General features: G+C 40.8%; 2 protein-coding genes across 5 annotated transcripts in view; both read right to left on the bottom strand.

Moving 5' to 3' along the window:
- myo15b (myosin XVB) overlaps positions 1–9790 on the bottom strand; it is a 41904-nt gene extending 32114 nt beyond the window's left edge. Inside the window, exons 1-15 of the mRNA XM_044338446.1 lie at positions 9737–9790; positions 8504–8607; positions 8335–8398; positions 6670–6783; positions 6409–6570; positions 6221–6334; positions 6072–6130; positions 4908–5031; positions 4728–4823; positions 3540–3671; positions 3092–3217; positions 2931–3008; positions 1813–1961; positions 1101–1146; positions 893–1017 (exon numbers count right to left, since the gene is read on the bottom strand). Of these exons, the coding sequence (XP_044194381.1) occupies positions 893–1017; positions 1101–1146; positions 1813–1961; positions 2931–3008; positions 3092–3217; positions 3540–3671; positions 4728–4823; positions 4908–5031; positions 6072–6130; positions 6221–6334; positions 6409–6570; positions 6670–6783; positions 8335–8398; positions 8504–8607; positions 9737–9790 (1547 nt within the window). The remainder of the gene's footprint in view (positions 1–892; positions 1018–1100; positions 1147–1812; positions 1962–2930; positions 3009–3091; positions 3218–3539; positions 3672–4727; positions 4824–4907; positions 5032–6071; positions 6131–6220; positions 6335–6408; positions 6571–6669; positions 6784–8334; positions 8399–8503; positions 8608–9736) is intronic.
- Positions 9791–20002: 10212 nt separating this feature from the next.
- llgl2 (LLGL scribble cell polarity complex component 2) overlaps positions 20003–27368 on the bottom strand; it is a 30588-nt gene continuing 23222 nt past the window's right edge. For 2 of the 4 annotated variants that reach the window (XM_044337460.1, XM_044337461.1), the window contains exons 17-26: positions 27079–27226; positions 26751–26898; positions 26256–26644; positions 25817–26081; positions 25512–25662; positions 25389–25417; positions 25082–25129; positions 24675–24717; positions 23402–23463; positions 20003–22142 (exon numbers count right to left, since the gene is read on the bottom strand). In XM_044337460.1, coding sequence (XP_044193395.1) covers positions 23424–23463; positions 24675–24717; positions 25082–25129; positions 25389–25417; positions 25512–25662; positions 25817–26081; positions 26256–26644; positions 26751–26898; positions 27079–27226 — 1261 coding nt within the window. In that variant the 3' untranslated portion in view covers positions 20003–22142; positions 23402–23423. The remainder of the gene's footprint in view (positions 22143–23401; positions 23464–24674; positions 24718–25081; positions 25130–25388; positions 25418–25511; positions 25663–25816; positions 26082–26255; positions 26645–26750; positions 26899–27078; positions 27227–27368) is intronic. The other 2 variants (XM_044337463.1, XM_044337462.1) reach the window with 2 other exon arrangements.

Here is a 27368-nt window from a genome sequence, read left to right as displayed (position 1 = left end):
ACTCCACACAGCACTTTCACATCCAGACTGTGGAGGTCAGACAGAAGCTATGTTCATGTTATTTTTTCCCAAAGGCTGTGTCATTATCAATTTCACACTAGTGTTTTAAGACTGAAGAACTTCGACATTTATCTCTCCACTGTGATTAACCGAGACATCTCCATTTTCACCGTCAGTGGAAATGTCTTCTCTTCCCCTGTGACATCACAGTAATGGCAGCAGTGCTTGAGGCGCAACACATACTGTAAATCAGGTTTGTCTGCACAAGGGCAAAAAATAACATAGTCACGTTTTCTCTTTTTATTTGAACTTCACCTCTCTATGATTTTGTATATACTCACTACAAAGAATATGAATAAGAAAAAAAGTTCACATATTTGAGAGAAAGGCCAGAAAGAACTTAAAATTGTGTTTGAAGATGTAAATCTTCCCCTAAGTAGCTTCACCTCCTGTGCTCTCAATTCGTTCACACTCTCTCTAGATCCATAGTTCCTCAAAAGGTTCTTCCTCCAGTGGAAACCCCCTATTTGTCTTTTCACGGGACTATGGTTGATTTATCACCAGATTTATCCTTTAATTTGGTGAACCCTCCACAGGAATGTGCAAATGGAAGTAGAGTGGAATATGAAGGTTTAGGGTTGGATTGAGATTGAGATCCTGATGGATGTTTGCTACATTGAATCGAGTCATAGATTGTTGAAGTTCAGTACTTTGTACATCCTTCAAATCTGTAGCCAATGGTGGAACAGATCAGCAGTTTGGAGAGACAGCAAGAGGAAAAAGGGAACAACAATGGGAAACCTCCTTCTTTAAAGGATAAAAAGGGTGTTAAAACATAATAAATATTTTTGTCATGATGGATCAGGCAAGCACTGCGTATGTTGGTCTGCACCTCTCAATGAAGAGGGAGTACTGAATCCGGACTGGGAAACCCTCTTTCCTGATGTGGATGGTCTCCAGCATCCCAGCATGCCTCAGCTGAGCTGACACATAGTCCACATCAAAGATCCCAGGAAGCTGACAAAGAACGCAAGAGATACAAGGTTATACTGTACACTGCTGGCTGATACTAGCTAATCATGTAAAGTATCTGGTGTTACCTTGACATAGTTTGGCTTCAGACAACGGATAAAAGTGGTTTTGCACCTGGGATTAAAGAGAAAAAACACAGACACAGGTGACTCATCAGGAAACTGGTTTAACCTCAGACCTGCCTGCAAGTCAAGAAAGGAATATCTTAAAAGAACCGAGAGTTAACCAACAGAGTGACTGGTATACATGTGGTTGACTGTATTTAGGAAACTGTATAACGTGTCATCTCGTAAAGTCTGTTGTAGAACTGCTTTCGGCTGATGATTCACACCAAATAATTCTCATATTTCTTTCCATGACATTTACTAAACCCACATTCTCCACAAACCACAGCTGTTTGATTCTAAACACATGCAGCGAAATAGTATCCCTTGTTGGCTTTCTTGTAATTAGGCAAGGCAAGTTTATTTGTATAGCACATTTCAACAACAAGGCATTCAAAGTGCTTTACATAGAGCATAAAAGACATCAAGAAAGAATAACATTAATTATCATACATATATACATATCATTTATATAATAATATATAAATTAATAATAATACTGAACTTTTCATTCGTAGTGAAAATTAAAGTACTATAGTATTAATAACATAGAACACAAAACATAAAATAAAATAGAAATAAGAGTTAAGATAAAAAAAAGCCTTCCTTCCTTAGAGATCTCTCAGCATTGGTAATGACAGCTGTATGACAGCCAGCCCGGTCAGTGTGTTGGTACCTCTCCAGGCGGGTGGTGAGTTCAGACAGGGACTGTAGGAAATGTGAGGCAGCAGTAGAGGGCTGCTGGCGGAGGCCCTTTCCTCTCCAGCCCAGCTCTCTCTGCTGGATGTAACCGTCCTGAACCTTCCGGAACAGCTCCGACACCATCTGACAAACAGGGCCGCACAAAGGAAACAGGCTTTTTATCTGCTTGTTTCAGTGAGTTCATGTGTGTGCATGTGTGATTTTGTAAACCTTTACTGATTAGATTTTGGAGCGACCAATAGCTCATATTTATGCAGATAAAATATCCTCAAAACTGATTATTCTCATCATTTAGAACATTACTACTAATGATATGAGTAATAAAACATTTACACAGAATGACATATGCATATATACGTTTTTTTAATGGGACTGTATTCTACCCTACACTGCCATTGGGCCAGGTCTCTCTTGCAAAGGAGACAATGTATCTTAAGAGACGTCTTTGTTAGTAAAGGTTAAATTAATAAAAATTACAAGAAAAGATGCCATGACTCTGAGGTCTGTATCTCATAATTTAATTACAATAAAAGATGAAAGAATGAAATCCATTTCTAATACTTATGACCTTATAGTTATGAGAAAGGTGTTATTATTACAAGATGTGTGTCTCTTAGATATGAAAAGAGATGTCATAGCCTCAAGATCCTTATCCCATTATTACAAGAAAAGATTCTAAAATTAAGAGACCTGTGTCTCATTATTATGAGAAAACATATCATAACTACAAGATTCTTATCATGTAATTAAGAGAAAAGATGAGATGCTAAGTCATAATTATGACATACAGAACTCTTAGAGAAAGCTCAACGCAGCACAACTTAAAAAACAACACAGGGTTTCCAGGGAACATTAAAACCTGATTAACATGCAACTTGCTTCAACTCTTGTCCATAATTTTGTAAAATGATCTTTTAGTTGGGTTTGTAAAAGCACTCTCGATGGCATTAACCTATATGAAAGAGGCTATTAAAGTAAAGTTTAATTGGTTGATACACAAACTTGTGTGATCTGATTATGTAATATTGTTAATAGACATAATAATAAAGACATTAGCAGCACCCTGTATGTGCTTAATTGTAGTTGCTTCACCTTTAAGCGACTCCTGGCAAAAAGCTCCACCACTTCTGTCCTGAACTGGTCGTGATTCTTATTGAGGAAATTATGGACCTGGAAAAAGAGGATAAAAAGATGTTTAAATACAGATATAAATATGTTGTACAGATATATACTGTATATGCTGTGCCTGATACCTGATAGGTGACAGCTCCAGCATAGTGATAGACAGTGAAGACTGGCAGTGGGTTCTTGGGCTTGGCATAGTAGGGGCTGTTACCATGGTGGTAGTGGCACTTCTGGAGGAAAGTGTGGTCAGTGGCCTGATGAACAAACACAGAGGAACAGTGATTATTTGATTAATTTATAGGTCAGATGTAGAACAACATGGAAACATTGTGTGATAACAAAGAATTAACATAAAAGCTCTGCTTGTAGCTTCTAGTGTTCACTCAAGAGTTGCACAATTTATACATTTTTACTTTCATACCAAATGATACCTTCCAGAATTAATAGCCATGGCCTACTCAAGTGTGATCACAACATACATGGCAAAGTAATGGGGTCATCAACTCAGCCACACACATTTGGTTTTTCCAGTGTATGCACCTGTGTTTTCTGTTGGATATGTGTGCGTTTGTGTACCTGGGGGAGGCAGGTCTGGTCGTCCAGTATACGGAGGATGCCATGTGGCCTGGAGGAGATCAGCTCCAGACAGGAGTGGAAGTCCTTGAGTGGCATCGGGTACCACTGGATCTGTTCCACACTGTACTCCTCCTGCAGGACACAAACACACACACACAAATCCCCAAATGTCCTCCCAGCTTAATATTTCTGTTTTGTACTATGTTGAGTATTAAAACATGTACAGCGTGCTGGGACTATTTCTTGACAATCAACACTTATTCAATCGGCTCAGCACACAGCTCTTGCACAGGATACCAAATATGGTTGATGAGAACAGGTTTTAGTTGTATCTCTCTCTACAGAGGCACCATGGTACCAAACATTGCAACATGTAAGACGATAAGATTCCAGGAAGCTGTACACTGTTACTGTTGTTCCTCCAGAAATACAGTTGCTATTAACTTAGAACAATCTATCAAGTCTGCAGCTGTAAATATTAATGAGCTGGTAATAATTGGATTTTCGTCTGGATGCCCTACAGCCCTTTTCCAGAACATTAGTGGTCAAACAGCAAATCTGAGTGATCTTCCTGATAAACTAAAGATGCAACATAGAATCATGCTGGAAGAGGATAAGATCAAGAGATAAAGAACCAGAGGGATTTGTCACAATTTGGCAACCTGCAGCCAATCACAGTCCATCTGGGGTTATATAAGAGCTGAGGAACTGCACTTCTGGGCATTTTGGCCACTTTGTGCTGCCTGCAACTCAGAGTATTTGTGTACTGAGAGCTATCTTGTCAGGATTTAGTCCATAGCTGCTGGTGTATGTTGTTGCCAGGTTCATGTAAGAAGGGTAGTGCTGTTAAATTTCAGTTCACAATCTATACATCATCTTAAGTTATTGTTTTGTTTATGTTTTTTGTATTTAAGAAGGAAGCTCTGTGAGGCTGCCATTTTTGTTTCATTCTTTTCTCCTGTTTTTGAGTTTAATATTGTGGTTTTATTTCTACTCAGGACTGATTGGTTTGTTATTTTGGCCAAGGCTCTGCCTGAAGTTGAATTTAAGCTGACTCCTCATATTCTTCATGTAGTTTTATGTTACTCCTCTTGACCCACTTTTAAACACTTTATAAAAGGCGACTTTATGAGAGTGATCCCCTAAAGGTCAGTTGATCTTCATGTATCTATCCTACTTCCCACTGACCTGCTCCTGAGAGATCACCGCCTTGTTGACAAAGTGCTGCAGCTGCTCATTGGCAAAGTTGATACACAGCTGCTCAAAACTGTTCACTCCCAGGTCCTGCAGAAGAAGTCCCATTTAATGCCACAAGCACATTCTTATTTAATTCTGTTTTTCAAATCTCAGAACAGGCTGGATACCAACCTCGAACCCGTAGATGTCCACTATGCCCACAGTGCTGTCCATCTCTGTGGGACTCAGCCAGTCATTGATCTGCTCCAGTAACCAGTCAAACAGCACTGAATACAAGGCTTTGGCAATGGCATCTCTGTAAGAGAGGAAGAGGAGAGGAGGAAGCTGAAACACAAACCTTTAAACAGACACTCCACTGATTTTATACATCAAGATCAGTTTTGTCATGAAGAACACTACTCAGTGTATGAAAACAGTTGTATAATTTCTTCTGTGGCTCTGGAGGAGCTTTAACAGTCTGAAACAAAATGTAGGATTGGTCTTGGAGATGATAACTTTAAAAGACATGAAGCAAGGGACAATGACACTATCAACAGCATTGTGGGAAATGTAGGATCCAGTGTTTTGGGATCTTGAACCATAAAAGAAGAAATATCAGTATCTGCTGCTTCAATTTTGAACATTTTTTTTAATCTCTCACACTCACAAGTCCCACAGCTTTAGAATAATGCAACACCAACTTGCTGATTTGTCTTCTCTTTTTTTGTTTTTTAAGAAATATACAAGTAAAAAAAGCATAAATTAATTCATACTGATTCTGTTTTTCTGTCTTTCAAGGTTTACACAGCTCAGCCTGTGACACCTTTCTATCAAATGTAATATGTAAGTCTAATACAAATGATTTGAGTCACATAGCTAAAATAATTACAAACTGAGTGAATTCATAATGCCATTGTAGTTTGACTTTAATGAGCCAAATTATCTTCATAATTAAACTGCTGGTTCAAAAGATGCTGTCATGGTCACATACTTTCATGCAGATATTCAATTTTTTGTAGTTATGACTACAAGATAAGATTTGGTCTCTTCTGTACTCCTCTGTAATATGATAGATAGATAGATAGATAGATAGATAGATAGATAGATAGATAGATAGATAGATAGATAGATAGATAGTAAATTTATTGTGCATTGTTTTCAGCGGCAGATTTATCTACATTTGGTGCTCTATGGAATATCACCAGATTTAATACATCATCAAAAATGGAAGAAAACTTTTTCAAACAGAAACAATGAAATGTTATATGGTTTAAAAAGATTGTGACTGTTTGCTCTGCTTACATTCAGCCTGCATCATTTGGAGAAATGATGATGACCCTCCCGCCCTTCTCTTACCTGGATTCTATGGCACTTTCCACAGACAGGGGGCAGTAGATCCTGTCGTAGGTTGTCTCCTGCATACAAGAAAGCTGATCAATGTGTGTACAGATACATGCATGAATATGAATGATAACTAATTGATAGATGCTTAAGAGGTTGCTGACTGTGACTCTGTGTGTGATGACGGTCTGCAGCGCTTCAGAGGAAATCTGCAGCAAGGAGCCGACCCTCCTGGCCTCAGCCTCACTGAAGATACGAGCCACTTCGAAGGACTCACTCTGAAACAACAACACCGACTGATGTTTGATACCAATGCCTGATAAGTCTGACTCTCACTCTCTCTCACACACACCTCATAGGAGCTGAAGCAGATGTTGCCGAGTTGCAGGATGGAGGAGAGGATGGCCCAGACGGTGGAGATCTGGTCAGCATGGAGACCAATGATCTCAAAGCACTGAACCAAAAGCTGGAAGTCTTGTTTGTCCTGCTTCCCCTTCAACTCACAGGCACCACCCTACAGGAGGCAAACAACATGAACAACATGTATAATGAGTGAAAAGGAAGGGAAAAGCACAGATGGAAATTGTTCTGTGTTCACTGATGTGTGATGTACTTGGTTTAGGTAGTAATAGGTCTCGGCTCCCTGCAGGTAAAGCTCCTGTTTGTCCCAGTCGTTCATACCTGCAAGCAGCTCATAGAACACATGGTAGTTCCTCTCTTCATTGGCCTACAGAGGAAATAAGACAAGAGCTCGACAGTGAAATCAGCTGGGTTCATAACTTCAGATTAATTACCGTCTACTTACAGCAAAGACTGTTTGCCAAGAACAAAAACATCATGAAACACACAGCCATGTTCAAATTTTGGTTGTGTGTTACACTCCATGCCAGTAAAGCACTAAAAGTCAATAAACAAGACTATAGTAAACAGCCATGCTGTGCGAGGTTCTGTGAGGCTTTACTTAAAAAGTACTCCACAGATTTAGCATTGTAATCCTATAACACTGTCAGACTCACATTGGACAGTTTTGCTAAAAAAAAAAAAAAAAAAAAAAAGAATTGATGCAGCAGAACAAGAGATATTACCCACAATGCAACTCAACTGGCAACAGTTTGGTTCAGAGATTTGAGTGTCTGGTAACCTCACTTCTTTCAGATTTTTTTCATTTCAAACTTGTAGTCTTCAGCCTCAACCGATGCTGACTCATGTGACATCACTTGAGGCAATTTATCAGATTTCACACAGCTCCCTCTGGAGACACAAAAGGCTTAACTCTACTTTTTCACACATGCAGTAGAGCTCCCCAGTTGAGCTAAATGCTAACAACTATGCTAACATGCTCACAATTCTGATGTTTAGCAGGTCATGTTTACCATGGTCACCATCTTAGTTTAGCTTGTTAGCATGATAACATTTGCTAATCAGCACTAAACCCAAAGTAAAGCTGAGGCTGATTGGAATGTTATTAGTTTTGCAGGTGCGTATTTGGCCATAAAACAAAGTATTGGACAAATTAAAAATTTGACAATGCTAGATGAAAAGTCAGGGAACATTAAAGTCATCACAATTCATCATGTGATATAATCATTAATTATTTCATTCTGAACCAAAAAAAGTCATGGTGCAAGAGGAAAAGTCAGGGGTGCTCAAAAGTCATTAAGAATCATCCTCTGAGGATCATGAATGACTACAAATTGTCTAATAGAGATATTTCATTGGGTAATCAAAAACTTTGACCTGCTGGTGCATGCTAAGTGAAAAGTCAGGGGATCGCCAATGTCCGTAGGGTTCATTCTCTGGGGATCTTGAACATCTGTACCAAATACTGGGTATTTCAGTCTGGACCAAAGTGGTAGACAGACCAACTGACTTACATTAAAATCCTCAGAGCCACTCAGCAATGGCTAAAAACTGAGAATCAAGAAGCCATGTGATCAGTTTTATAGGTGGAAGTGTCCTGTATCAAGCTGAGAAAACTGAGCCTCTAATGAGCCTCCATTCTTTTTCCAAGAAGCCAAAGCAATCAACCAAACCAAAAGGAACTTTAGACGTTTTCCTACAAGGAAAAACAAGAAGTTGTGTGATATACTGTACTATACTAATAGCTGATCAAACAATGATTTACACAATAAATTGTCCCACAGTCATATTCACACACTTGCTGTGGTGTTTAATGTCTCTTGTAATCAGTTTGAACCTGATTAAGTTTGAAATAGAACATCATCAACTCCTCCATGATGTCTGTTTTGAGCACACTGCACACCCCACTCATTCTCACCTGAAAGACAACCCTGGACTTCTCAAGGAGGTATTTAGACATTGAGGTCCCTACAACAACCCCACTGTCAACCAAGATGAGAGACAGTCAACAAATAAAACAGTTGTAACCAATCACATCTGGGGGAGCAACAAAACAGCAAAAGGTTAACATCATTTTTTGGACTCACTGGAGGATGTGGACATGGAGGTACTTGCCAAAGCGGCTGGAGTTGTTGTTGAGGATGGTTTTGGCATTCCCGAAGCTTTCCAGGATAGGAAAGACCTCCATGGGCTGGTGGAGGAAGAGGACGAAAGAAGTCAATCAAAGACAAAAATGGATGGAGGACTGAAAGTTTAATGCCCTAATGCTTTGCAATCTTTTTCATTTAAAACGTAACATAATTGATAAAATCGTACATTAAACCTGCATTTTTGGCCACTTGGGGGCAGCAGAATAAGCTGTAAACACAATGCTGACGTAGCAAACGTCAGTTGCGTATTTAGGCTACACATCCAGCAGATACAGAGCAACATTAGCATTAATTTGGAGTCTGTTTAATTTGTAGTTTGTTTCAGTTTCATAAATAGAAGTCAAATATTCACTCTCCTTTTAGTTCTGATTTGGTTTCTACCCACTCCTGAGAAAAATATCAGGCCCATCAGCTGCTAAATGCTCCACTATGTTCACCAGCTAGTTGCTAACTTTGTCTGTCTGCTGTTTGGTGCTGAGCGGGTAGTGTGCAGTAGTTTTTTCACAGCTTTTTCACTGAAAACAGCTGGAAACAAGGTGATTAGAGGAAAAAACAGTAAAGTTGTGGGACGTGAAACCAAAATAAGTAGCTAAAAGATGCTAAAAAGTAACTGTAGAGCTGAGTGGAACTGCAGAGAAGGTGAAGCAGAGGAACATGACACACTTTGAGCAACTGCTCTGATCCAAGTTCATGTCAACACTGTTCTTGTCATCACTGCCCACTAGTTCATCTTCACTCCTCTGGTGGAAGATCTAACTCTGCCCTAGGAATCTGGCTTGCATGATGTATGGATGAAAGCAACATATGTAAACTGGCTAGATAGTCAAAAATAGCACAAAATGCTGCGTACAATTACAATTATTGTACTGTAAAGCATCTACAATGTATTATCTTCCAGGAAGAAAATATTTTTGTTAAAACTGTATGGACTTATTGACTAGAAATGTACACAAAAGTAGACCAACATATAATTTGGGTGGGATATCGCAATTCCTCCTGACTATGATTTCCAGTGGTGTAATTTATAATCCAGATAATACGTTACAGTTACAGAATGTCTGAAATTGCAAAATATAAATAAAAATAATGTTTTTTTCCTTTTTAAATATAATCAAAAGTTGTAAACATAGTCTCAGAGTTATGAAGGTATTCCTTTGTGAAGTGAATTACCTGTCGGAGATTGTCGTTTCTGCCCTGATACATGGAGCTGAGGTAATGGACCATTAGCTTCGTAGCTTCAGTCTTTCCTGAACCACTCTGGCCACTACACAGGAAATAGAAATTATCGAAAATATGACACAGCTTTCTGGTAGACTCACTTATATGCAGTGAAAAAATATTAATATTCAGAACATTTTTAGGAGTTCTTGTTCAAATCCCATGTCCTCAGCGCATATGGTACAAATCTTTACAGGCTGACTGACAGACCAGTCTATCGATATGCATGTCTTTGCCTTTTAAGGATACGGCTGACATTATTCTATATTTTTCTTACTGTCAACATCTCTCATGAATAGACCCAAATCAACAATGTGTTAGTCTGTGGCACTTAGCATCAAGGCCCTTGGTTCCTACTTCCTTCCTGAACAAATAAAGCTTTGAAAGGGGTTCATGAATATATAGTTTCATTTTTCTCAGTAATTTCCTAAAACAGCTGGCCATGGTAGTTTTTAGCAAATGTTACCCAAACCGGAGGTCAACAATGGAAGTCTATGGCACAGAGAAATATCAGGCTTTGGATACATAGACTTGTTAGTTAAATCAGTTCATTGTTGGTTTGGGTCTCTTCATGGGATTGGTTGGTAAAGAGGAAAATATAGAATATCACCAATATCTGTGTAGATCATAAATGCTGGAAAAGAGCAGGGGATTTGGTGAAATCCTGAGAATCTGCATAGACAGGAACAATAAGACTCCGAATTGGTGCAAACTGGACAGAAGTAGGCAATAACATAGGTGAAATTGATGTTCCTGTACCTTATGATGATGCACTGCTCCTGTGTGGAAACCTGAGAGTGGCTGAAGGCAGCATCAGCTATGGCATACACATGGCTGAAGCAGAATACGACAGAACGTGAAACACTGATTTTGATGGGTGAGACACTTTATATGACACTCATGCTGTAATAAAAAGTAAGCAGATTATTGAATAGCAGTTTGGGGAAGTGTTAGCTCACGGTGAGTTTCTATGTTGCTCTTTGCCCTGGAATTTCTGTCTCAGCTCCTCTGTGTAGATATTAAGCGGTTTGAAGGGGTTAATGGACAATAGCATGTTTCCAATGTAAGTCTGGGAAAAAAATGACACAGACTTTCAGTGAATATGTACACAGAAATAAATAACTTAACTCTAGAAATAAACAAGTTTGAAAATCTCACTTAGCAAGGATGGCAGGTATTGCTAAGTACTTGCATAAACAACAGTTGTTGAGTTGTGGTAGTGCACTATTGGATGGTTGTTTGGCTATCATGCAGCATTGAAGAAAATTTCTAACTAAGACAAAAAGATATATGATTCGATTTACTAGCTTTTTCAAGAGCTTTCAACTGCATCTCCTCAGTGGGTGGAATTTGCTCTTTGGTTCAGTTAAAGCAAACTCAGTCCTCTGAGGGAGAGCTCCAGAAAATCTCTGGATAAAGATAGTGTGATGCAATTAAAAGCTCTGTAAAAGCGGTAATAGTTAAGTGGTCAGCTTGGATCCATTTACTAATGGATTCAAAGTCAATTTCAGCAGTTGAAAGCTTCTGTAATAGCTAGTAAGCTGCTCTTGAGTTAGTTTTTACAAATAATTTAGCAATGCACTTTCATAAAGTTGGGTGACTCAGAAGAGAAAGATTAAAAAAAACCAAGAATGATCACAATTGATAAGTAGAGGCTGAGATATGTAGGCATACATCTTTCAAACTCCATCCCCCTAGTTTCACAAAGGCTTTTTGTTAAAAATGTAGTCTCCAAGCCCAAGCCGAAATAACCCTGATGACATCACTATGACATCACAAAAGTTATTTTCCCAGACTTTAGCTCCTCCAGAGCAACACAAGACATCATACAACAGTTTTTACAGGTTAAGTAGTTCTAACCATTATATTTATGTATAAAATTGGTGATGTCCATTTGCAAACCAACTTGTTTCAAACATCTAATGTTGCTGGAGTCATATTAGGAAACTTTTTCACATTAAAATGCTTCAGCGTATTTTATAAATTGTATCATATACAATATATGAAAAAGACATATATATATATATACATACATATATATATATATATATATATATATATATATGAAAAGATGAGAATAGTAATGAAACTTACATAACTTACATAAATACAGTCACGGTGAAACCTCTTCTTTAGATTCAGAAGCACAGAGCTCTCACACACCTCTCTAAGAACATTGGACAAACAGGTTGAAAGTGTGCATAATTATACTGTAGGTACTGTTCGTGTGTGTGTAAACTCACTCCAGTTGGGACAGATCCTCCACCTCATCCACCTCTACAGGTCTTTCGCTGCCATGCATCACCACCTGAAAGACAAAGAGAAAGACATGAGCAGATACTGTATGAGGACACAAGCCCAAATCCAAGGATCACTCCATTTAAAGGCTGACCCCAGTGAATATGCTGGACTTCACACAGCTCTGCCTTCTCTCCACAGCTATCTTCTAGTCTAACTCACACTAAATAGATTTCACTTTCCAAAAAGTGAATGAAGCTTCATCATAGCCCTTTGGTTTACGATGTGTTTTGTTTCTGCACTTCCCTGCTGCCTATGGTCCACTCCACTCCCCACTCCATAACCTTTCCACAGCAGGTAACCAATCCACTTGCAGTGGTGGAGCGATGTGATAGCTGATATTTTGCAATCTCATAGCAGCGTGCTGTGGTGTGTTGTATGCTCTATTGTTTCTGCACAGACTGGGAAATAAATAAATCAGCAGCAAGTCTTTTATGTATTGTTGTCTTGTGTATACACTGGCTATAAGGGATGAAATAGAACTGATATGCTGACACTCCAACCCTTATACACAACTATAGTTAATGTTTGTCTTTTTGGGATTAATATGGTGCATAGGACAATGCAATTTGACAGGGTCGCGTGAGAAATTGGTAAAATGGCAAATGCTGAGGCTCACCAGTACTAGAATGTTGCAGTAACAAGGATGATAGTCAAGGTGTGAGGTCTTTCCTCTGCATGCAACAAGACCCAATGATTGAGAATTGTCAGATAGTCAGGGCGTTTGTCCAACACTTTGGGCAAAACATCAAGACAACTACTCACTCATTTGCAATGACATTTGGTATGGATATTTAATCGTCTTTCACCTAGTACCATCATCAGCTCAATCTCCCCTTGTCAATCACTTTGGTCCACTTTTTATCCTTGAGAGGGAGCACAGTCCGATCTTCATCATGTCAAAATGTTTAAAAACCTTACCCATCAATAGAATGATAGGCTCCATGGCGACAGGTGTGGTTAACCATCCAACCCATCCAGGATGGTACAAATCAAAACAATGAACAATTCAAGAAATGTACCATGAAAACACCAGCAAAAAACATCAATCTTACATACAACAACACAGTGTGTTGTGGATGTACTCACAACACACAAAACAACAAAATGAGAGAAAGATACATTTCCATTTTGGACACTTTTTTTCTAGTGCCACCCTCAGGCTAGATATATTGTAAAGATATTGTAAACTAAAATTTGAATGAAATTCGCTATGGAAATTCATAGAACCCAGTTGAGGAATCACAGTGACTTTGGTGTTAGCTTTGCATATAAAATATTTGACAATCCATGTCGCTGGCTAGTCACAGCTAACATCTCTACAACTGGTACATTCGCCATTGGTGACTAATCCAGGGGTCAGATGCATGTGGATTACACGAGCAGAAAATTTGTGTCATGTTCAATCTGACAGACCTGAGAGCAGCTAAATTATGAGCGTTTTTTCCTTCTGTTCAACACGTTATGCACTGTGGAGTGTAATGATGATTGCTGAGTATTACTACCTGTGTACTGACTAGTCGACTCTCCAGCATCTCCTGGGTGGGGTCATCTGATTCCCAGGGACCCCTGCCATTGTGGGCTGGAATAGTCCTGGCCTGGCCCCCATCGTCATAGACTGTCCACTTGGTTAGCTTCTCAACCGTCTGATGAGGCAGCAGGTTCTCAGCACGCAGCCAGTCCTGAACCCCACACAGAAAAGACAGATGATTCACCATAAAGGAATCAATGTGTTTTAAATCAACACATTGATTTAAAACACATTGATTTAAATCAGTGTTTCTCACAACTTGAAACACTATAGGTACTCTATAGTTGTTCCACTAAGAATTGTTTAAGTAACTGAAATGTGTTTCATACTACTATTTATACCCGTATTTCTGCCAATCTATCACAAAAAGTAGATTTACCAAAACTGTAACACATACCTGAGGGTCTCCACTCATCCGTGGGTTCCCAGCCCAGTGCACCTCTGGTTGGGTATATATAGCCCCCTCACCCATCAGCTGGGCCACTTCCCTGTCTGCCTCTTCTTCATACACAGACCGTACACCTGGCATCACAGCACCTGACTCCCCATTTGAAAGGGGCTGAGTGCTGGACCTGGGTATCCCAGCTGCAGTCTCTTTCTCTGGGTCTGGCCCCTTGGCCCGAGTGGATCCGGCACCAATTATTCCCCCTGATAAGGAGATCTTGGTCAGATTGATCTGGGAAGGGCCCAGTTTCCCTCTTGCAGCCTGTAGCACACTGACTCCATTTTGATTGTCTAAGGCAGCTCTCCTGTTTGTATCCTCAGTGTTGGAGGAACCTTCCTGCGCTGCGGTACCAACACTGGACCCAGGGCTCCTCTCTGCCACATCTCCGCCTGATATGAGCCCTCCTGGCAAGGGCTTCTTGATGGACTTCAGGAGGCTGAGATCTGGTTTGACAGGAAGCACGAGCCTGGCACCTGGCTTTGGGGGTTTGGGTTCTGAGGTAGTGGGCTCTCCTGGTGATTCAGTGGTGCTTGATGGTGTAGAAGGTCCAGGGGCAGCCTGGGGTGCCTGGGTTGTCTTAGCCTTGCCCAGTTTGTTCATCCTGGGGAGTACCACAGCATATTTAGCCTCTACCTCTTTTTCCCCAGCTGGTGCTGCTTCTTCCCCTCCAGCCTTTCCCTGGAGGCCGGCTTTTTCTTTAGCCATTTTGTCCTCAGAGGAGGTCCTTGTTTTCCTACTGGCCAGGCTGGTTTTACTGGCAACTCTCATAGCCATCCGATGTTTGAGGACATTGCCCTTGGATTTTCTAGTGCCTTGTTTCTGTTTTATGGCCCGATGGGAGAGCCAGCGGGAGACCCCAATAGCTTTGGTCCAAGCAGATAGCTTTTTCCTCAAGTTTAACCCTCTTGGCATTTTCATTTGAATCCAACCGGACACTCTGCGAAGAGTGGTCACACCTTTTCTTCGCGCTATCAAACGTTCCTTTGGTTTGCTGGACCTCCCATCGACAGCCTCACTTTCTGATGTTTCCTCATCAGGCTTAACTAATATCTTATTTGCTTTGTGTCGTAGAGACGCCATCTTGACCTTCCCCAGTAGCAAGCTCTGGGGCTGCCCTTTGACACCACTTCCACCACCAGCTTCCTGTCGGCTTTCTTTTGTTGCTTCAGGCTCCAGAATGGTTTTGAGGTCTTTACCTTTGGCTTTGAGAAGCATCATTTTGTTTTGGCCTTTGATGGCTTTAGTCAATGTGGGTTCTGCCTCCTCGTCTTCCTCATCTGGATCTGGACCTTTCTCATTGATATTTTTTGTTTTGTTGGTTAACTGAAGTGGCTGGCTCTTCTCTTTTGGTGCTGGAATCTCCTCTGTTGCAGAGCTGGTTTTCTCCTCTTTCTGTTGCTTCTTTTTGTTCTTTTTCTCTTCCTTGGCTTTTTGTTTGGCTTCCTTTTCTAACCTCTGTTTTTCTGCTTTGGCCCTCTGTTTCTCTGCCTTCTCAGCCTGCTTATCTGCCTTTGTCTTTTTAAACATCTTGTATTTTGGCTCTTGTGCAGGCTTTGGGGGACGTGGTGTCTGTCTGCGTCGTCTGCAGGCTTTGTTAGTTGTTGGCTTTTCAGACGTGTCCTCCTGGGTTATCTCCTTGTCTTCACACCTATCACTGATGACTGCCTCAGATACTTCCACTTCCTTCCCTTTTTCCACTTCTTCTTCACTGGATGTGACCGTTTCGACCTCAGAGTGACTTCTGGATTTGGCTTCTTCTGCAAGTTCTTTGTCTGATTCCTCGTCTGCTGTCTGTTCAGTATCTCTTTGAGTGTCTGATACCTCAGCCTCCTCCTTACTGCTCTCCTCACTCTCCTGTGTCTCAGTTGGCTCTTTGCTACTGTCCCGCTCCTCCTCCTTCTCATCATTACTACTTTCCTCTTCCGTCGCCTCCGCTGAGCTTCCTGCATCGCTCTCTGATTCCTCCTCCTCACTTTCTGTCACTTTATCACTTCTCTTGTTTTCAGGCTTGGCGGGGTGCTTGTTGTTGATCCTCCCTTGTTTTGTCGTGGGTGCTTTTGGAGGTTTGAGTTTGGTGGTCTTGTTTATGCGCCCTGTACTTTTACTGTCTCTCTCGGGTTGGGGTTGTGATCTACCATTGGCTGTTTTCCCATTTCTTAATGTGATCCCTGTTTGTTTCTGTGGTGGCTTCTGTTCTGCCCCTCTCTTTTTTCCTTGATCTGTGTTACTCCTTCTGTTACTCTTTATATCATCTGCCTTTTCGTCCTCCAGATTAGGTACATTCCCTCTACCTTTTTGTTTCCCATTAGGCACTTTAGAGGGAGGCTGGGATGCTTTGGAACAATTTCGCCTCACATTTTTCTGATGATTTCCTTTTTTTACCTCCTCTGCTTTCTGCTTCGTGGCATTTGCTCTACTTTGGGACTTGACGGGCGGCATGGCTATCAATTCTTCAGTGTTGACATTACCTGCAGAATAACATAACCATAAACATTTCCTTTGTTTTGTCATTTGATATCATACTGATGAATAAAATGGAAAGACGTCATTTACAGATTTCAGTAGTCTGGCATAAGAAAATATTTATCAATGACACACTTTGAAAGATAAGTTATCCACTCAGTAAAATGAACAATCATGGGCAGTAGGTTGAGTAACACGTCTGTCAAACTCAGTGAAACCAGGTCCTTTGCTCAATCCATCAGCATTTAGACCAGGTTTCACACTTTAAGTCCCTGATCCTTGTTCTCAGGATAAAGACACCCAGGTCAGACCTAGTTCAGTCACAACTGACCTATTTTTTTTTAGCTAACAGTCAGTGCTAGGATATAGATGCTGTAATACATCTCTATCAAGTCAAACTTGACAATAAATCAATTTAGTGAAAGGAAGCAAAAGCACATTGAATCAAAATTCATGCACGATCTTTTGACAGTTCTTCACATGCTGGATGAAAACAACTCTCCTTTTTGTTTTGTAATGGCAAAGAACAGCTTTTATCTGCAGGTTAAATCTAAACAGCAGTGCAAGGCTATCTTTAGATCCACCTACATGTAGTTGTATAGCCTGTGCGCCCTGGGGGGAAAGCAGTGAGAGCTCATTTCAGTGTAATATAGCTTACCAGGCTTCTCAGGTGAAACTCAGGCATGCCTGGGGGGCTGCAAAGTGCTCCGGCTTGTCCTCAAGAGCTGGTGTCACTGATACAATCATGTAGCCATGCTTAGGAGGACTGAGGGGCAGTTACACACTGATATCCCACCCACTAACATTATACAGGAAGGCACACAGCCACATATGCAATACACACCCGACAAAAGTTTGCATGTGGTTTATGCATACACACAATGCCCCCATCAACAAAGGTGAGCTGGCGTGCACCGACACGCACACACAAACACAAAGTGGCCTTTGAATAATTGAGCTCTATCTGGCAGGTCAGCTCTGCTGCCTTTCATATGGCCAGCTGGTGAATGCTTGGGAGGAAAGGTGAGAGGTGCTGCTTGGAGTGATCAACAATAGGTGCTGATGGAGGAGAGAGGGAGAGGAGAGAGAAAAGGGTTCATTACCTCGCTTTTTCCCCTGGGAGAGGGAGATTCCGTCAGTGCCTGCTGGAATGCTGGAGTGGCCTCATTTCTAAATTGTCAATACCTCAGTGCAGGCCATAAGTATTTGGACAGTGAAACATTTTTCTTCTTTTGACTCATTGACCAGACCTTTGATCCAGAGGGAGATATGTCAACAATTACAGGATTGACATGAAATGTGGTACAAGTCATGTTCCCCAGGATGAATCCTGTCACCATGAGGTTCACATCAGTGGTTTTGTGTTGTATCGATATCAGTACTTATATATACTGTTATTGCTGATATCAACAGTTCAGCTATATATACTGTATCAACAGTATCATGGTCCTTTTCATATATAGTCTTCAGTTGGGTACTGTTCTTGGATGTTTCACTTCCCAGTAAGCACTGATCTGATGATATCTAGGTCAAAAGACAGAAGTGTCAATGTTAAATTCGGGTGAAATTTATTTTTTTTAAGAGTTCTAGATTAAATATATCAGCTAACTCAGTCATTAGAACAGCATAACAGTGACTATAATTCAATGTATAGTTAAGATCTGCTTCCTGTTTAAATAGTCATTGAAATGCTGATAAAACAAGTTACTTGCATATTTAAATAATATTCTTTAAACCAATTTTGGCCTGATTTGAACCTCTTTTCGCTTGCTAATCACCAAATCACTACTTACTGAGTTGTGTTTGCTAATGATGTCCCTATGAATGTCTACTCAGATCCAAGTGAATAAATCATTACTCAGTGGACAAAGCTTCACCATGACAAAAAGACAGCAAAAGTTACAAAGCTGTTTCTTTTTTCAGGCCAAACACTTTCCTTTTCTGGAGACAGAAATGAAATGAAGAAATGAAGACAGAAATGAAGCTGTCTGCAGTATGTCGATGTAAAAGCCTCAAACAAAAATTGAGATTCAGAACTTTAACCTCAGGATCATTAAGCATTAAAGTTCAGTCTTGACCTGGGAAATAGTAGTTTGACTAAACAATCCTACTGTATCTCAGGGTCCACTTACTGGCCTTACCGGAGCTTTCATCTGGAACTTTTTTATTTAAGTATTTTTGGGGCATTTTCTATTAGAGAGTAGACAGTATAGGCAGACAGGAAATGATTGGGGTGAAATGGGGATATGCAACAGAGGTCCCCAGCTGGACTGACTCAGGGACATGGAGATTACATGGTCAGCACTTTGCCACCAGGGCACCCAATTTAGCTTAATTTTGACACCAACAGAGATAAGAAGTCCTAAAAGTGCTTTGGATGCAATCATAAAAACTACTGCATGTAATAAGATTCCTCTCTGTAGTAGCTAAGCAAACCTTACCTGCTAGTGAAGACCATGAGATATGACTCAAAGCTTGGGAAAGAGCTAGTAGGTGGATCTTGAGTTGGGTTTCTTTGAGCAAACTCATAGTTTAAGTCCAGGGCATCCAGCCCCCATTTTCTGGCTCATTTAAAGGTGCATTGGGTAGAATTTAGTGGCATCTAGTGGAACAGACTTGGCAGAAATGGAATATAATATTCATACGTAATAAATGTTTTAATTAGTGTATAATCCATGAAACTAAGAATTATGTTTTTGTTAACCTAGAAAGAGCCCTTTATATCTACACAGAGATCAGGTCCCCTTCCACAAACCCACCATGTTGTACCGCCATATTTCTACAGTAGCCCAGAATGGACAAACCAAACACTGACTCTAGAGAGGGCCTTTCCCGTTTTCCGTGGCGTTCTCCTACACGGTTGGAAGGGGAGGGGAGGGTATTCAGCTGGTTGCAATCTGCAACCTCACCACTAGATGCCACTGAATCCTACACACTGGTCCTTTAACATCTCCAGGTTGCAAATGACTGACTCATCTTGCAGGGTCATCCTCTAACAGAGCTGCTGCTGTTAGCTAGCCAAGCCTCAGCCAGGTCCTTAGAGAGCTCAGGTTGCAGCAAAGCCACTGTGGCTCGAGGCAATTAGTGAACAAAGCGCCTCATTCTATAATGGATGATCAAAACTCTTGGCTGGGCATGTATGACAACTGATCCCTCCTTTATCCACTTCACCAGAGATGGCCGGGGCACTGTGGATCACAATGACCAAGATTATAGCTGGTGTTTCAGAGAAAAAAAGAAAAAATTGAGAGAGAGCGCTGAGTTTTGGAATATAATCAGACAGGCCTAAATGATGGGTTGGGAGTCTAAATGTTAGGCCTTTTTTCCAGTTGTCAGTGGACTACGCAGACATTCCACATTTATACATTGTCATGGATTTCTTTGCAGAACAGCTGGGATGAGGAATGATGAGATGTGGAAAACAAACAGTTACAAAATAAAGACATGTCAGTGTATTTAGACAATAAAAACAGACACTTCATTCATTCTTGGGAAAAAACATATAATTATCCACAAGAAAACTGTAGTGTGAAATTACAAATCAAAAAAAAATTAGGGTTCTTAATCAGTTCACTACAAAAATATATTCTAGGCAGAGGCTAAAATAGTATTCCGGCATTCTCAGACGCAGTACCAAAATATTTCCTTGTACGATCTAAATAGCAGCCAACCCCAGTTACAACAGGCCCACAGGTACAGACTGAGTCACATACATACTGTATATATTAAAAAGATTTCACTACAATAGCTTACAATTACATTCCTAAATTACATTATTCATTGCTGGCATTAAAAAATGGTTTACATAAAAAATAATTAAAAAACAAACCCCATAGAAACTGTTCCCCCAAAAAAGTACAGCACTGTGAGCTCCGCAGTAGTGGAGAAGTACCTATGGCCGGTTACAAAGTTTTTATCAAGTGGACGGGAGGGGAGAGGGCTGTGTTAGCAGTGTGCAGGGGTACAACATACTCGCTATTACTAATTTGTTAAATCCTGACTGAAAAATAAAAAATGTGTGGTTCAATATACATAAAACAACTTTTGTATCTTTTTTTTTCTCTTCTGGGGCATCACAAAAAAATATTTTCCCTTGATAGTTCATCTGAATAGTATAGAAGCCCATTAATGCCAGGAAAAGAAAAAAAAATAGATGAAGTGTAAGGAATGACAAAAATAAAAAAAAAAACACTGATATTACATCAAACTTTTAGCCCAAGTGAAAATGAGAATTTTTTGCTTCAAGTCAAAATTACAAGATATTAAATAAAAGTGACTTTTGAGTCACTTTTATAATAGTAAATCAAACTTAGTCAAAAGTATGAGATTTACTAAATCAAAACTAAGTTACTGAGTCAAAACTATAAGATACTATGTGTAAATTATGGCTTTTGAGAAAATTATGACTAAGTCAAAATCACAAAAAAGTATGACTATCAAGAAAAAATTATGAATTTTGAGTAAAATTATGGTGGAAAGTCAAAATGATCAAATATAAATTCAAAATTATATCATGCTAAATACCAAGTAACAATTATGAAAGTCCAAATTTTTACCATCTAAATATTTTGACTTAAAAAGTAAAAACATTAACTTAGTATCTCATTATTTTGACTTTTCCATCCATTTTTTTCTTCTTTTTATGGCAGAATAAGCTTCCACAGTTTAGATTGGAGGTTTCTTCAAATAATAATAAAAAAAAACAGGCACAAATCACATAAAATTGAAGCTACACATTAGTTTCATCAACCTAATTCAAATCATCTCCTGCACTCCGTCCAGCTGTATGTCCATGTGGGGAGATGTCCAGCAGAGACAAGAGCGTGGTGATTGGACAAACTGTGTCCACTGGCAGTCCAAAAGGCTGGTGGTGATAAAGGCTTTCTGAATGAAGTGGGTATGGTTGCTATTTAAGTCAAACAGCCTCAACAAGTGGCATCCATGGCAGATGTGAGATGCTGGTTTGATGCTGGCGAGGATCAAAGTTTTTTTTTTGTGTGATGAATTCTGGCACTGGTCACGTGAGGAATGTGCTTCATGTAGAGCTTTGGGTTAAATGGTTGTGACCATGCTGTGAGGATTTGTGTACAGTGTGTGGTCTTTAGGCACAGGTGGTGTCTTCTTCCTTCACCCTCTGTCTGTAACCGTTACTGCTTGATTCCATCGGGCACGGCAGTGTCGCGGTTTTTGTTCCGTCCTCTGCATGGCTTCAAACCCCCACCAGAAGCAGAGTGTTTTGCCTGCCTGATATTGATGACTTGCTCTGATTTTGTTGATTTGGTCATTTTTCCTTGATTTTTGTGCTTCTACTATGGGTAAGCAGGCTACGTAGTTTAATGCTTTCTTTTTTTTTTTTGTCTGTTTTGCCGTAGCAGCCAGAACGTGATGCAGCCGCATCCGGTGGAATCAAGCAGTTAGTGAGTCTTCAAGCAGCCTGGTGGTGCTCATAGTGCACGCTACTGCCAAGAGCCCTTTGGTGTCTCTACGAGGGGCCAGTGGGGAGGTCAGTCACTGAGGCAAGGGGTCAGGGGTCAGTAGTGGTTGTTCTGGCAGCCAGGCAGGAGACGAGAGCTGCCACAGGACTGCAGTATGCTTCATGATCATTAACGTGTCAGTTCACTCTGAGGACAGACAACAGAAACAAACTGTCAATCATATGTCACTTTTTAGTTAAAAAGGACCATTTAATAGTCCCTCCAGGAAATTGTAATTTTACAATTACGATAATTAACACAAATTCAAGAAATCTCTGCAATATTTGCAAGAAAGTGCAATTTAGAAAAATTACCGCAACTTTTCCGCATGAAATGGCCAAATTAACAGACCGCTTGTGATTTGGAGCAGTTGTCGCATTTCATGTTACGTCATTGCAGCGTGCAATCAGCAAGGATTTAAGTGGAGGAAATGATGCCATAGACTGAGCTAAACAAATGTTCCCAAATGAGGTTTGCATTCAGTTAGTCAGAAGAATACAAGCTGATGTTGTTCAGACAGCTAAGATGGACATAATCTACCAAAAACATTAAAAAAAAGCACTTTGGAAATGAAACTATATTTTTATTTTAATGGAATTATATTAATGGCATTATTGACTGTGGAGGTGAAAGTTTATTTAATAAAAGGCTTATAAATGGAACTCAAGTACAGTATTTTCTTTTTTTTATATAACTTTGAGCCCATGGTTCTCATGTTCAGAAAATACATTTTAAAAATTAGCACTGAAATATAGTTGTTTCTACGCAGTACGCTTTTTATCCAAGGAAGTGATTATATGAGACTCTACATTGGTAGTCATTTTCTAAAAAATCGCATTATTTTCCATTGCTTGCAATTTTTCCCAATTCTCGCAATTTCAGTGCAAAAAGAGCACATAAAACATTACAAATTGTATCGTAGTTTTTGAAAAGCTGCTGCAAAATTTTTTACTGCAATAATCACAAAAAAGCTCTGCGATAACTTGGAGAGAGATTTAAGGGTTTTTTTTCACAGAATTCAAATTTATACTTATTTCACAATCATACATTAAAGAAGGATGGAAAACCAGGAGCAACAATATGAACTAGAATTCTTCATTACTATGTCACATTTTTGTTAGTACTTCCCAGCAGTATATAATGATAATTCACTGACACTTTCCCATTCAATGTCACATCAGTCTCACTTGTAGTTTATAGATGTAGAGCTTCTGACAGCCCGCAAACACATACAAACACATTTTAGAGCTAAGTTTACTGCCCACAGCTATCATCATTGTACATGAAATTTAAGTTTTTAATACCTTGTAAGGCTTTTTCCTCAAGCAAACTGAATTCAGTGCTTTTTAAGACTTGCAGATAGCCTGTGTTAATATTACAGGAAAAAGGTGTCACTATTTCCTCACCTCCACTGTCCAGCAACGTCTCTCAAGCGACAGCACTCTTCACATTATTCTCCAGGAATGACCTGTGGAAAAAAAACCATCAACATGACTGGTTACACACTGTGTCCATGTTCACCTTTAGATCAAAGTTCAACCAAAATGGGATTTCTAATTTCTAATAAACCAAATGAATCATTTGCTAATAATTTGTTAGCTTGGTAGTATTACTTCTGATCATCTTTTACAGCTACATTCATGTATTTTTTGGCCAGTTGAAGGTAGTGGAACAAGCTGTGAACACTGACATATTACTACCTTATAAAAGTTGCTATAGCTCAAGTGTTAGGAAACAGTCACCTATTTAGTCATCCAGTAGACACAGAACAACACTGGAATTCATTTGAGTTGTGTTTCAGGCCACCTGATGAATATAAGTCCAATATTCACTCTCTTTTAGGTCTGTGATGTTCTCCATCTGCTCCTGAGAAAAATATCTGGCTCTTTAGCTGCTAAAAGCTCCTCTATGTTCACCAGCTAGTCGCTAACTGTGTCTGTCTACTGTTTGGTGATGAGAGCAGAGTTTATGGGAAAGAAGAACCCTGACAATTAGCACAAAGAGCTCTGTAGAGCTGAGGGGAACTGAAAAGTTGATATTTCTGCTTGTTACCTTTCACGTCACACAGTCATTATTAATATTAAATTACTGATTAGTCCAGCTTTAGAAATTGAAAGTACTGTTTGGGTGTATGTTTGTATTTTGATCCTGTTGACAAGAATGACAGCTACTATCTTACATTGTGTGATGATGTGAACTAAATATGGGAATCTTTCCCATCACCATCTTCCCTCCCACATCATGTGAATGCAGCATTAGACTGGAATCATTTTATTTGAAACACATTTATGACTTATTGAGCATGAGAGTTCATTCTTCACCGTGGGAAGCAGTGGCTTGAAAAAATAAATCTTACTAACTTTTTCTGGAGCTTTCTAGCTCAGTAGGTCAATGGTGACTTGTGGGCGAAAGCTCTGAGAAAAGCTGGAAAGTTTGGTTTTTTTTTGTTCTAAAGCTCAAGAGTGAACACTTATTCTTAAATTTATGACAAATATTGAACATTTTTACACACTGGTGAGATATCTTCTAAAGCAGTATTCATATCTTGGGACATGAAAACTCAGCTCATCACAGGGACTACTGGTTTTAGATTTTATGCCCAATATATTGAGAAGCAAAAGTCAGTCCAGCGAATCTTTAGATCCTCTGAGGAATCATGATACTGATACTGATACTTACGTCTGGTCTCCTTCTAGTGACTTCTGGATCTCCTGGAGCACTTCTGCAAAGAAACAGAACATGATTGTAACTGACTGGTGGTTCTTAACACTTCTCACACCCGAGACCTGCAGCAGCAGCAGCAGCAGCAGCTCGGTCACATTAGGATCCAGCTTTCTGGGCTCAAAGGGGAAGCTGTACAAATCATGCGATGGGATGATGGGTTTGGTAAACACTGCTCAGGTTTCCAACCTGCTGATGAAGGTGTGTCTGCCAACAATGGGAGCAGAAAGCTGACATACCAGTTAGGAGAGGCAGCACAGGTTGCAAATCGAACTGAAGCGAGACTTTAAAGGGTTTCAGATAACAGTCATGATATTTCTATATCCGTATGATCCAACATTTGTCTTTCTCTCTCGAGTACTCACTCTCGTCATTCAGCAAAGCATGCTCCATAACACGTCTAGCTGCGCTTTCTGGAACACACAGGCAGCAAGCATAGGACACGTCAGTACAGTCAGCCACAAACAACAACAACGTTGTGTGTGTTTGTGTGTGTGTAAACAGATGGGTAGACAAGACAGCACGGTAGCATAAGCACAGAGTTAAACAACAGCAAACAGAACACTACATCTGGACATGTAGTGTTCCATCAGCCAATGGCACATGCATGTTTAAGTATGATGCTGTTTGTTGCTATTAGTAAGTCTCGGAGGCCTTTGAGAGATGTTTTACCTGCGTCTTCGCTCTCTTGACGGGCGTTTCTGGAAGAACGGGGACGACAAAAACTCATAAGTACCAAAACTAATGACGCCTTTCTACAATTTAAAAAAAATAGGAAACTCAAAGCGTGTATACCTGTGAGCAGATGAAGCTCCGTCAGGCTGTGCTCTGTGTTGGGTGGATGCGCCTGAATGAAGAGGGACCTCCACCAGACAGCGAGGCTCCACCACGCAGCGGGTAGACAGAGAGAACCGTTCAAATTCAGACGGAGAGATCAGGTAGAAGCCTTAGGGAAGACAACAATACAAAGAAAGGATATATGAGAAGTGCAGTCAGAACAGTCATTTGTGTCTTTAGGATCTCTAAAGAACATGTTCTTAGCCAAGACTGGCTCCAAACTAGTTGTGATGTCACTCAGATTTAAGGTCTGTTTTTTTTACCCTGGCCATGCTTGGTGAAAACACAGGAAGCGATGCCGCTGACGTCCTCTCTGCGGATGCAGGGGTGCTGAACCTGCATCTTGACTCCTGGCAGCGACACCACGTGGAGGTCGCCCTGATTGGTCAGGACCACCAGGCCGCTCTCGCCGTAGTCCTCCGACCGACTGCTGCCGAACCAGGCCACGCCTACCCGCCGTACTCTGGAGCCGTCCACGGCCGTCAGCTTCAACTTCATCTTAGCGCTCACCTTAGGCAGGGTGAACACCTGGACACACACACACACACACCAGACACTGTGAGCTCAGTTTCCCACAATTTCATTCCATTATAGTTAGAAACAAAAGCTTTTCTGGAAATCAGTTCTTGAAAATACCCCACCCCACCATCAGTTGTATCTATCATCTCTTAGGGTCATGTCAGTTGTGTGTGTGATCCTGACCTTGAACTGTTCCTCAGATATAACCAGCAGGTGGTGGGAGCCCTGCATTTCAGGAGAGCGAGCCAGGTCGTGGGCCACCTCCAATGGCTCAGGAAGAGGAGCCCCCTGACCGTCCAACACCACGATACCAACGACAGGAGCGCGGTGCATCAGCTGGATTTCCTTTGCTGGAAAATAAGCGGGCGCAGACAGACGGTAGATGACGTTAGAACTACAGGACAGAGATGTGGAAACATGATGAAATCGTTTGGGGAAAATCATATGTTTCTCACCTGGCTGTGCGGTGACCGGCTCGTCCGCTCTGTGCTCCACAGGAGGGAGGCGCAGCATGTACGCAAACACACAGCCGCCGTTGGTCCCTGCCCATAGGGAGGGTGTGTTGTGTGAACCTAGGAGGAAATGAGGAGGTGTGAATGAAAAAACATCACTTATCTGATTGTGTGACCTTCTGGTGTTGTGTATGGGCTGGGTTGAGCGTTTGACGATGTAACTCACTGTCTGAGAGGAAGGTGTCGGCGAAGTAAAGCGTCCGTACGAGACCGGTGAAAGAGTCGTCTGAAGACCGAGCCTCGATCTTCCTCTGTACGGGAGCCAGCTCCATCTCTGCCAGTTCAGCCTCCAGGCGAGCATTGGCCTCCTGGAGCTGCTCAGAGACAAGATGCAGATTTCAAAGAAAAAAAAAAAGTGAGCAAAGTTTAATATAACACAGAAATAAAGAACGCGGAAGAACCCGTGCATTCCACTCTCTGTCACATCTGACTCATTCAGCGACGCTTCTATGAGCCTGGATGAAGAGATAAGCGGAGAGGTACTGTAGATCTACCTTGGCAGCGTTGTTGACATGATGTTTCCTTAGTGACACTCTGCTGCGTCTGATTCTTCTGAATGACTGTCGAAGGGATTTCTTAATGCTCTTCACTCTGGACAGAGGACCCTCCATGGCCAGCTGGTCACTGGGGTTTAGGGTGCACCTACGGCGCAGAGCAAAGATCAACACATGAACGCACAGGTGCACAGATACTGAACCTGCTGGCGTACATAACCCTGACTCAGAGCCATGGGAATCACAGGCTTAACCCACAGTCCAGGACAGAACCTCAACAGTCACTGCGT

Source organism: Thunnus albacares, chromosome 20 (assembly GCF_914725855.1).
Source record: "Thunnus albacares chromosome 20, fThuAlb1.1, whole genome shotgun sequence".
NCBI classification, from domain to species: domain Eukaryota; kingdom Metazoa; phylum Chordata; class Actinopteri; order Scombriformes; family Scombridae; genus Thunnus; species Thunnus albacares.
This window is presented reverse-complemented; position numbering and strand designations above follow the sequence as displayed.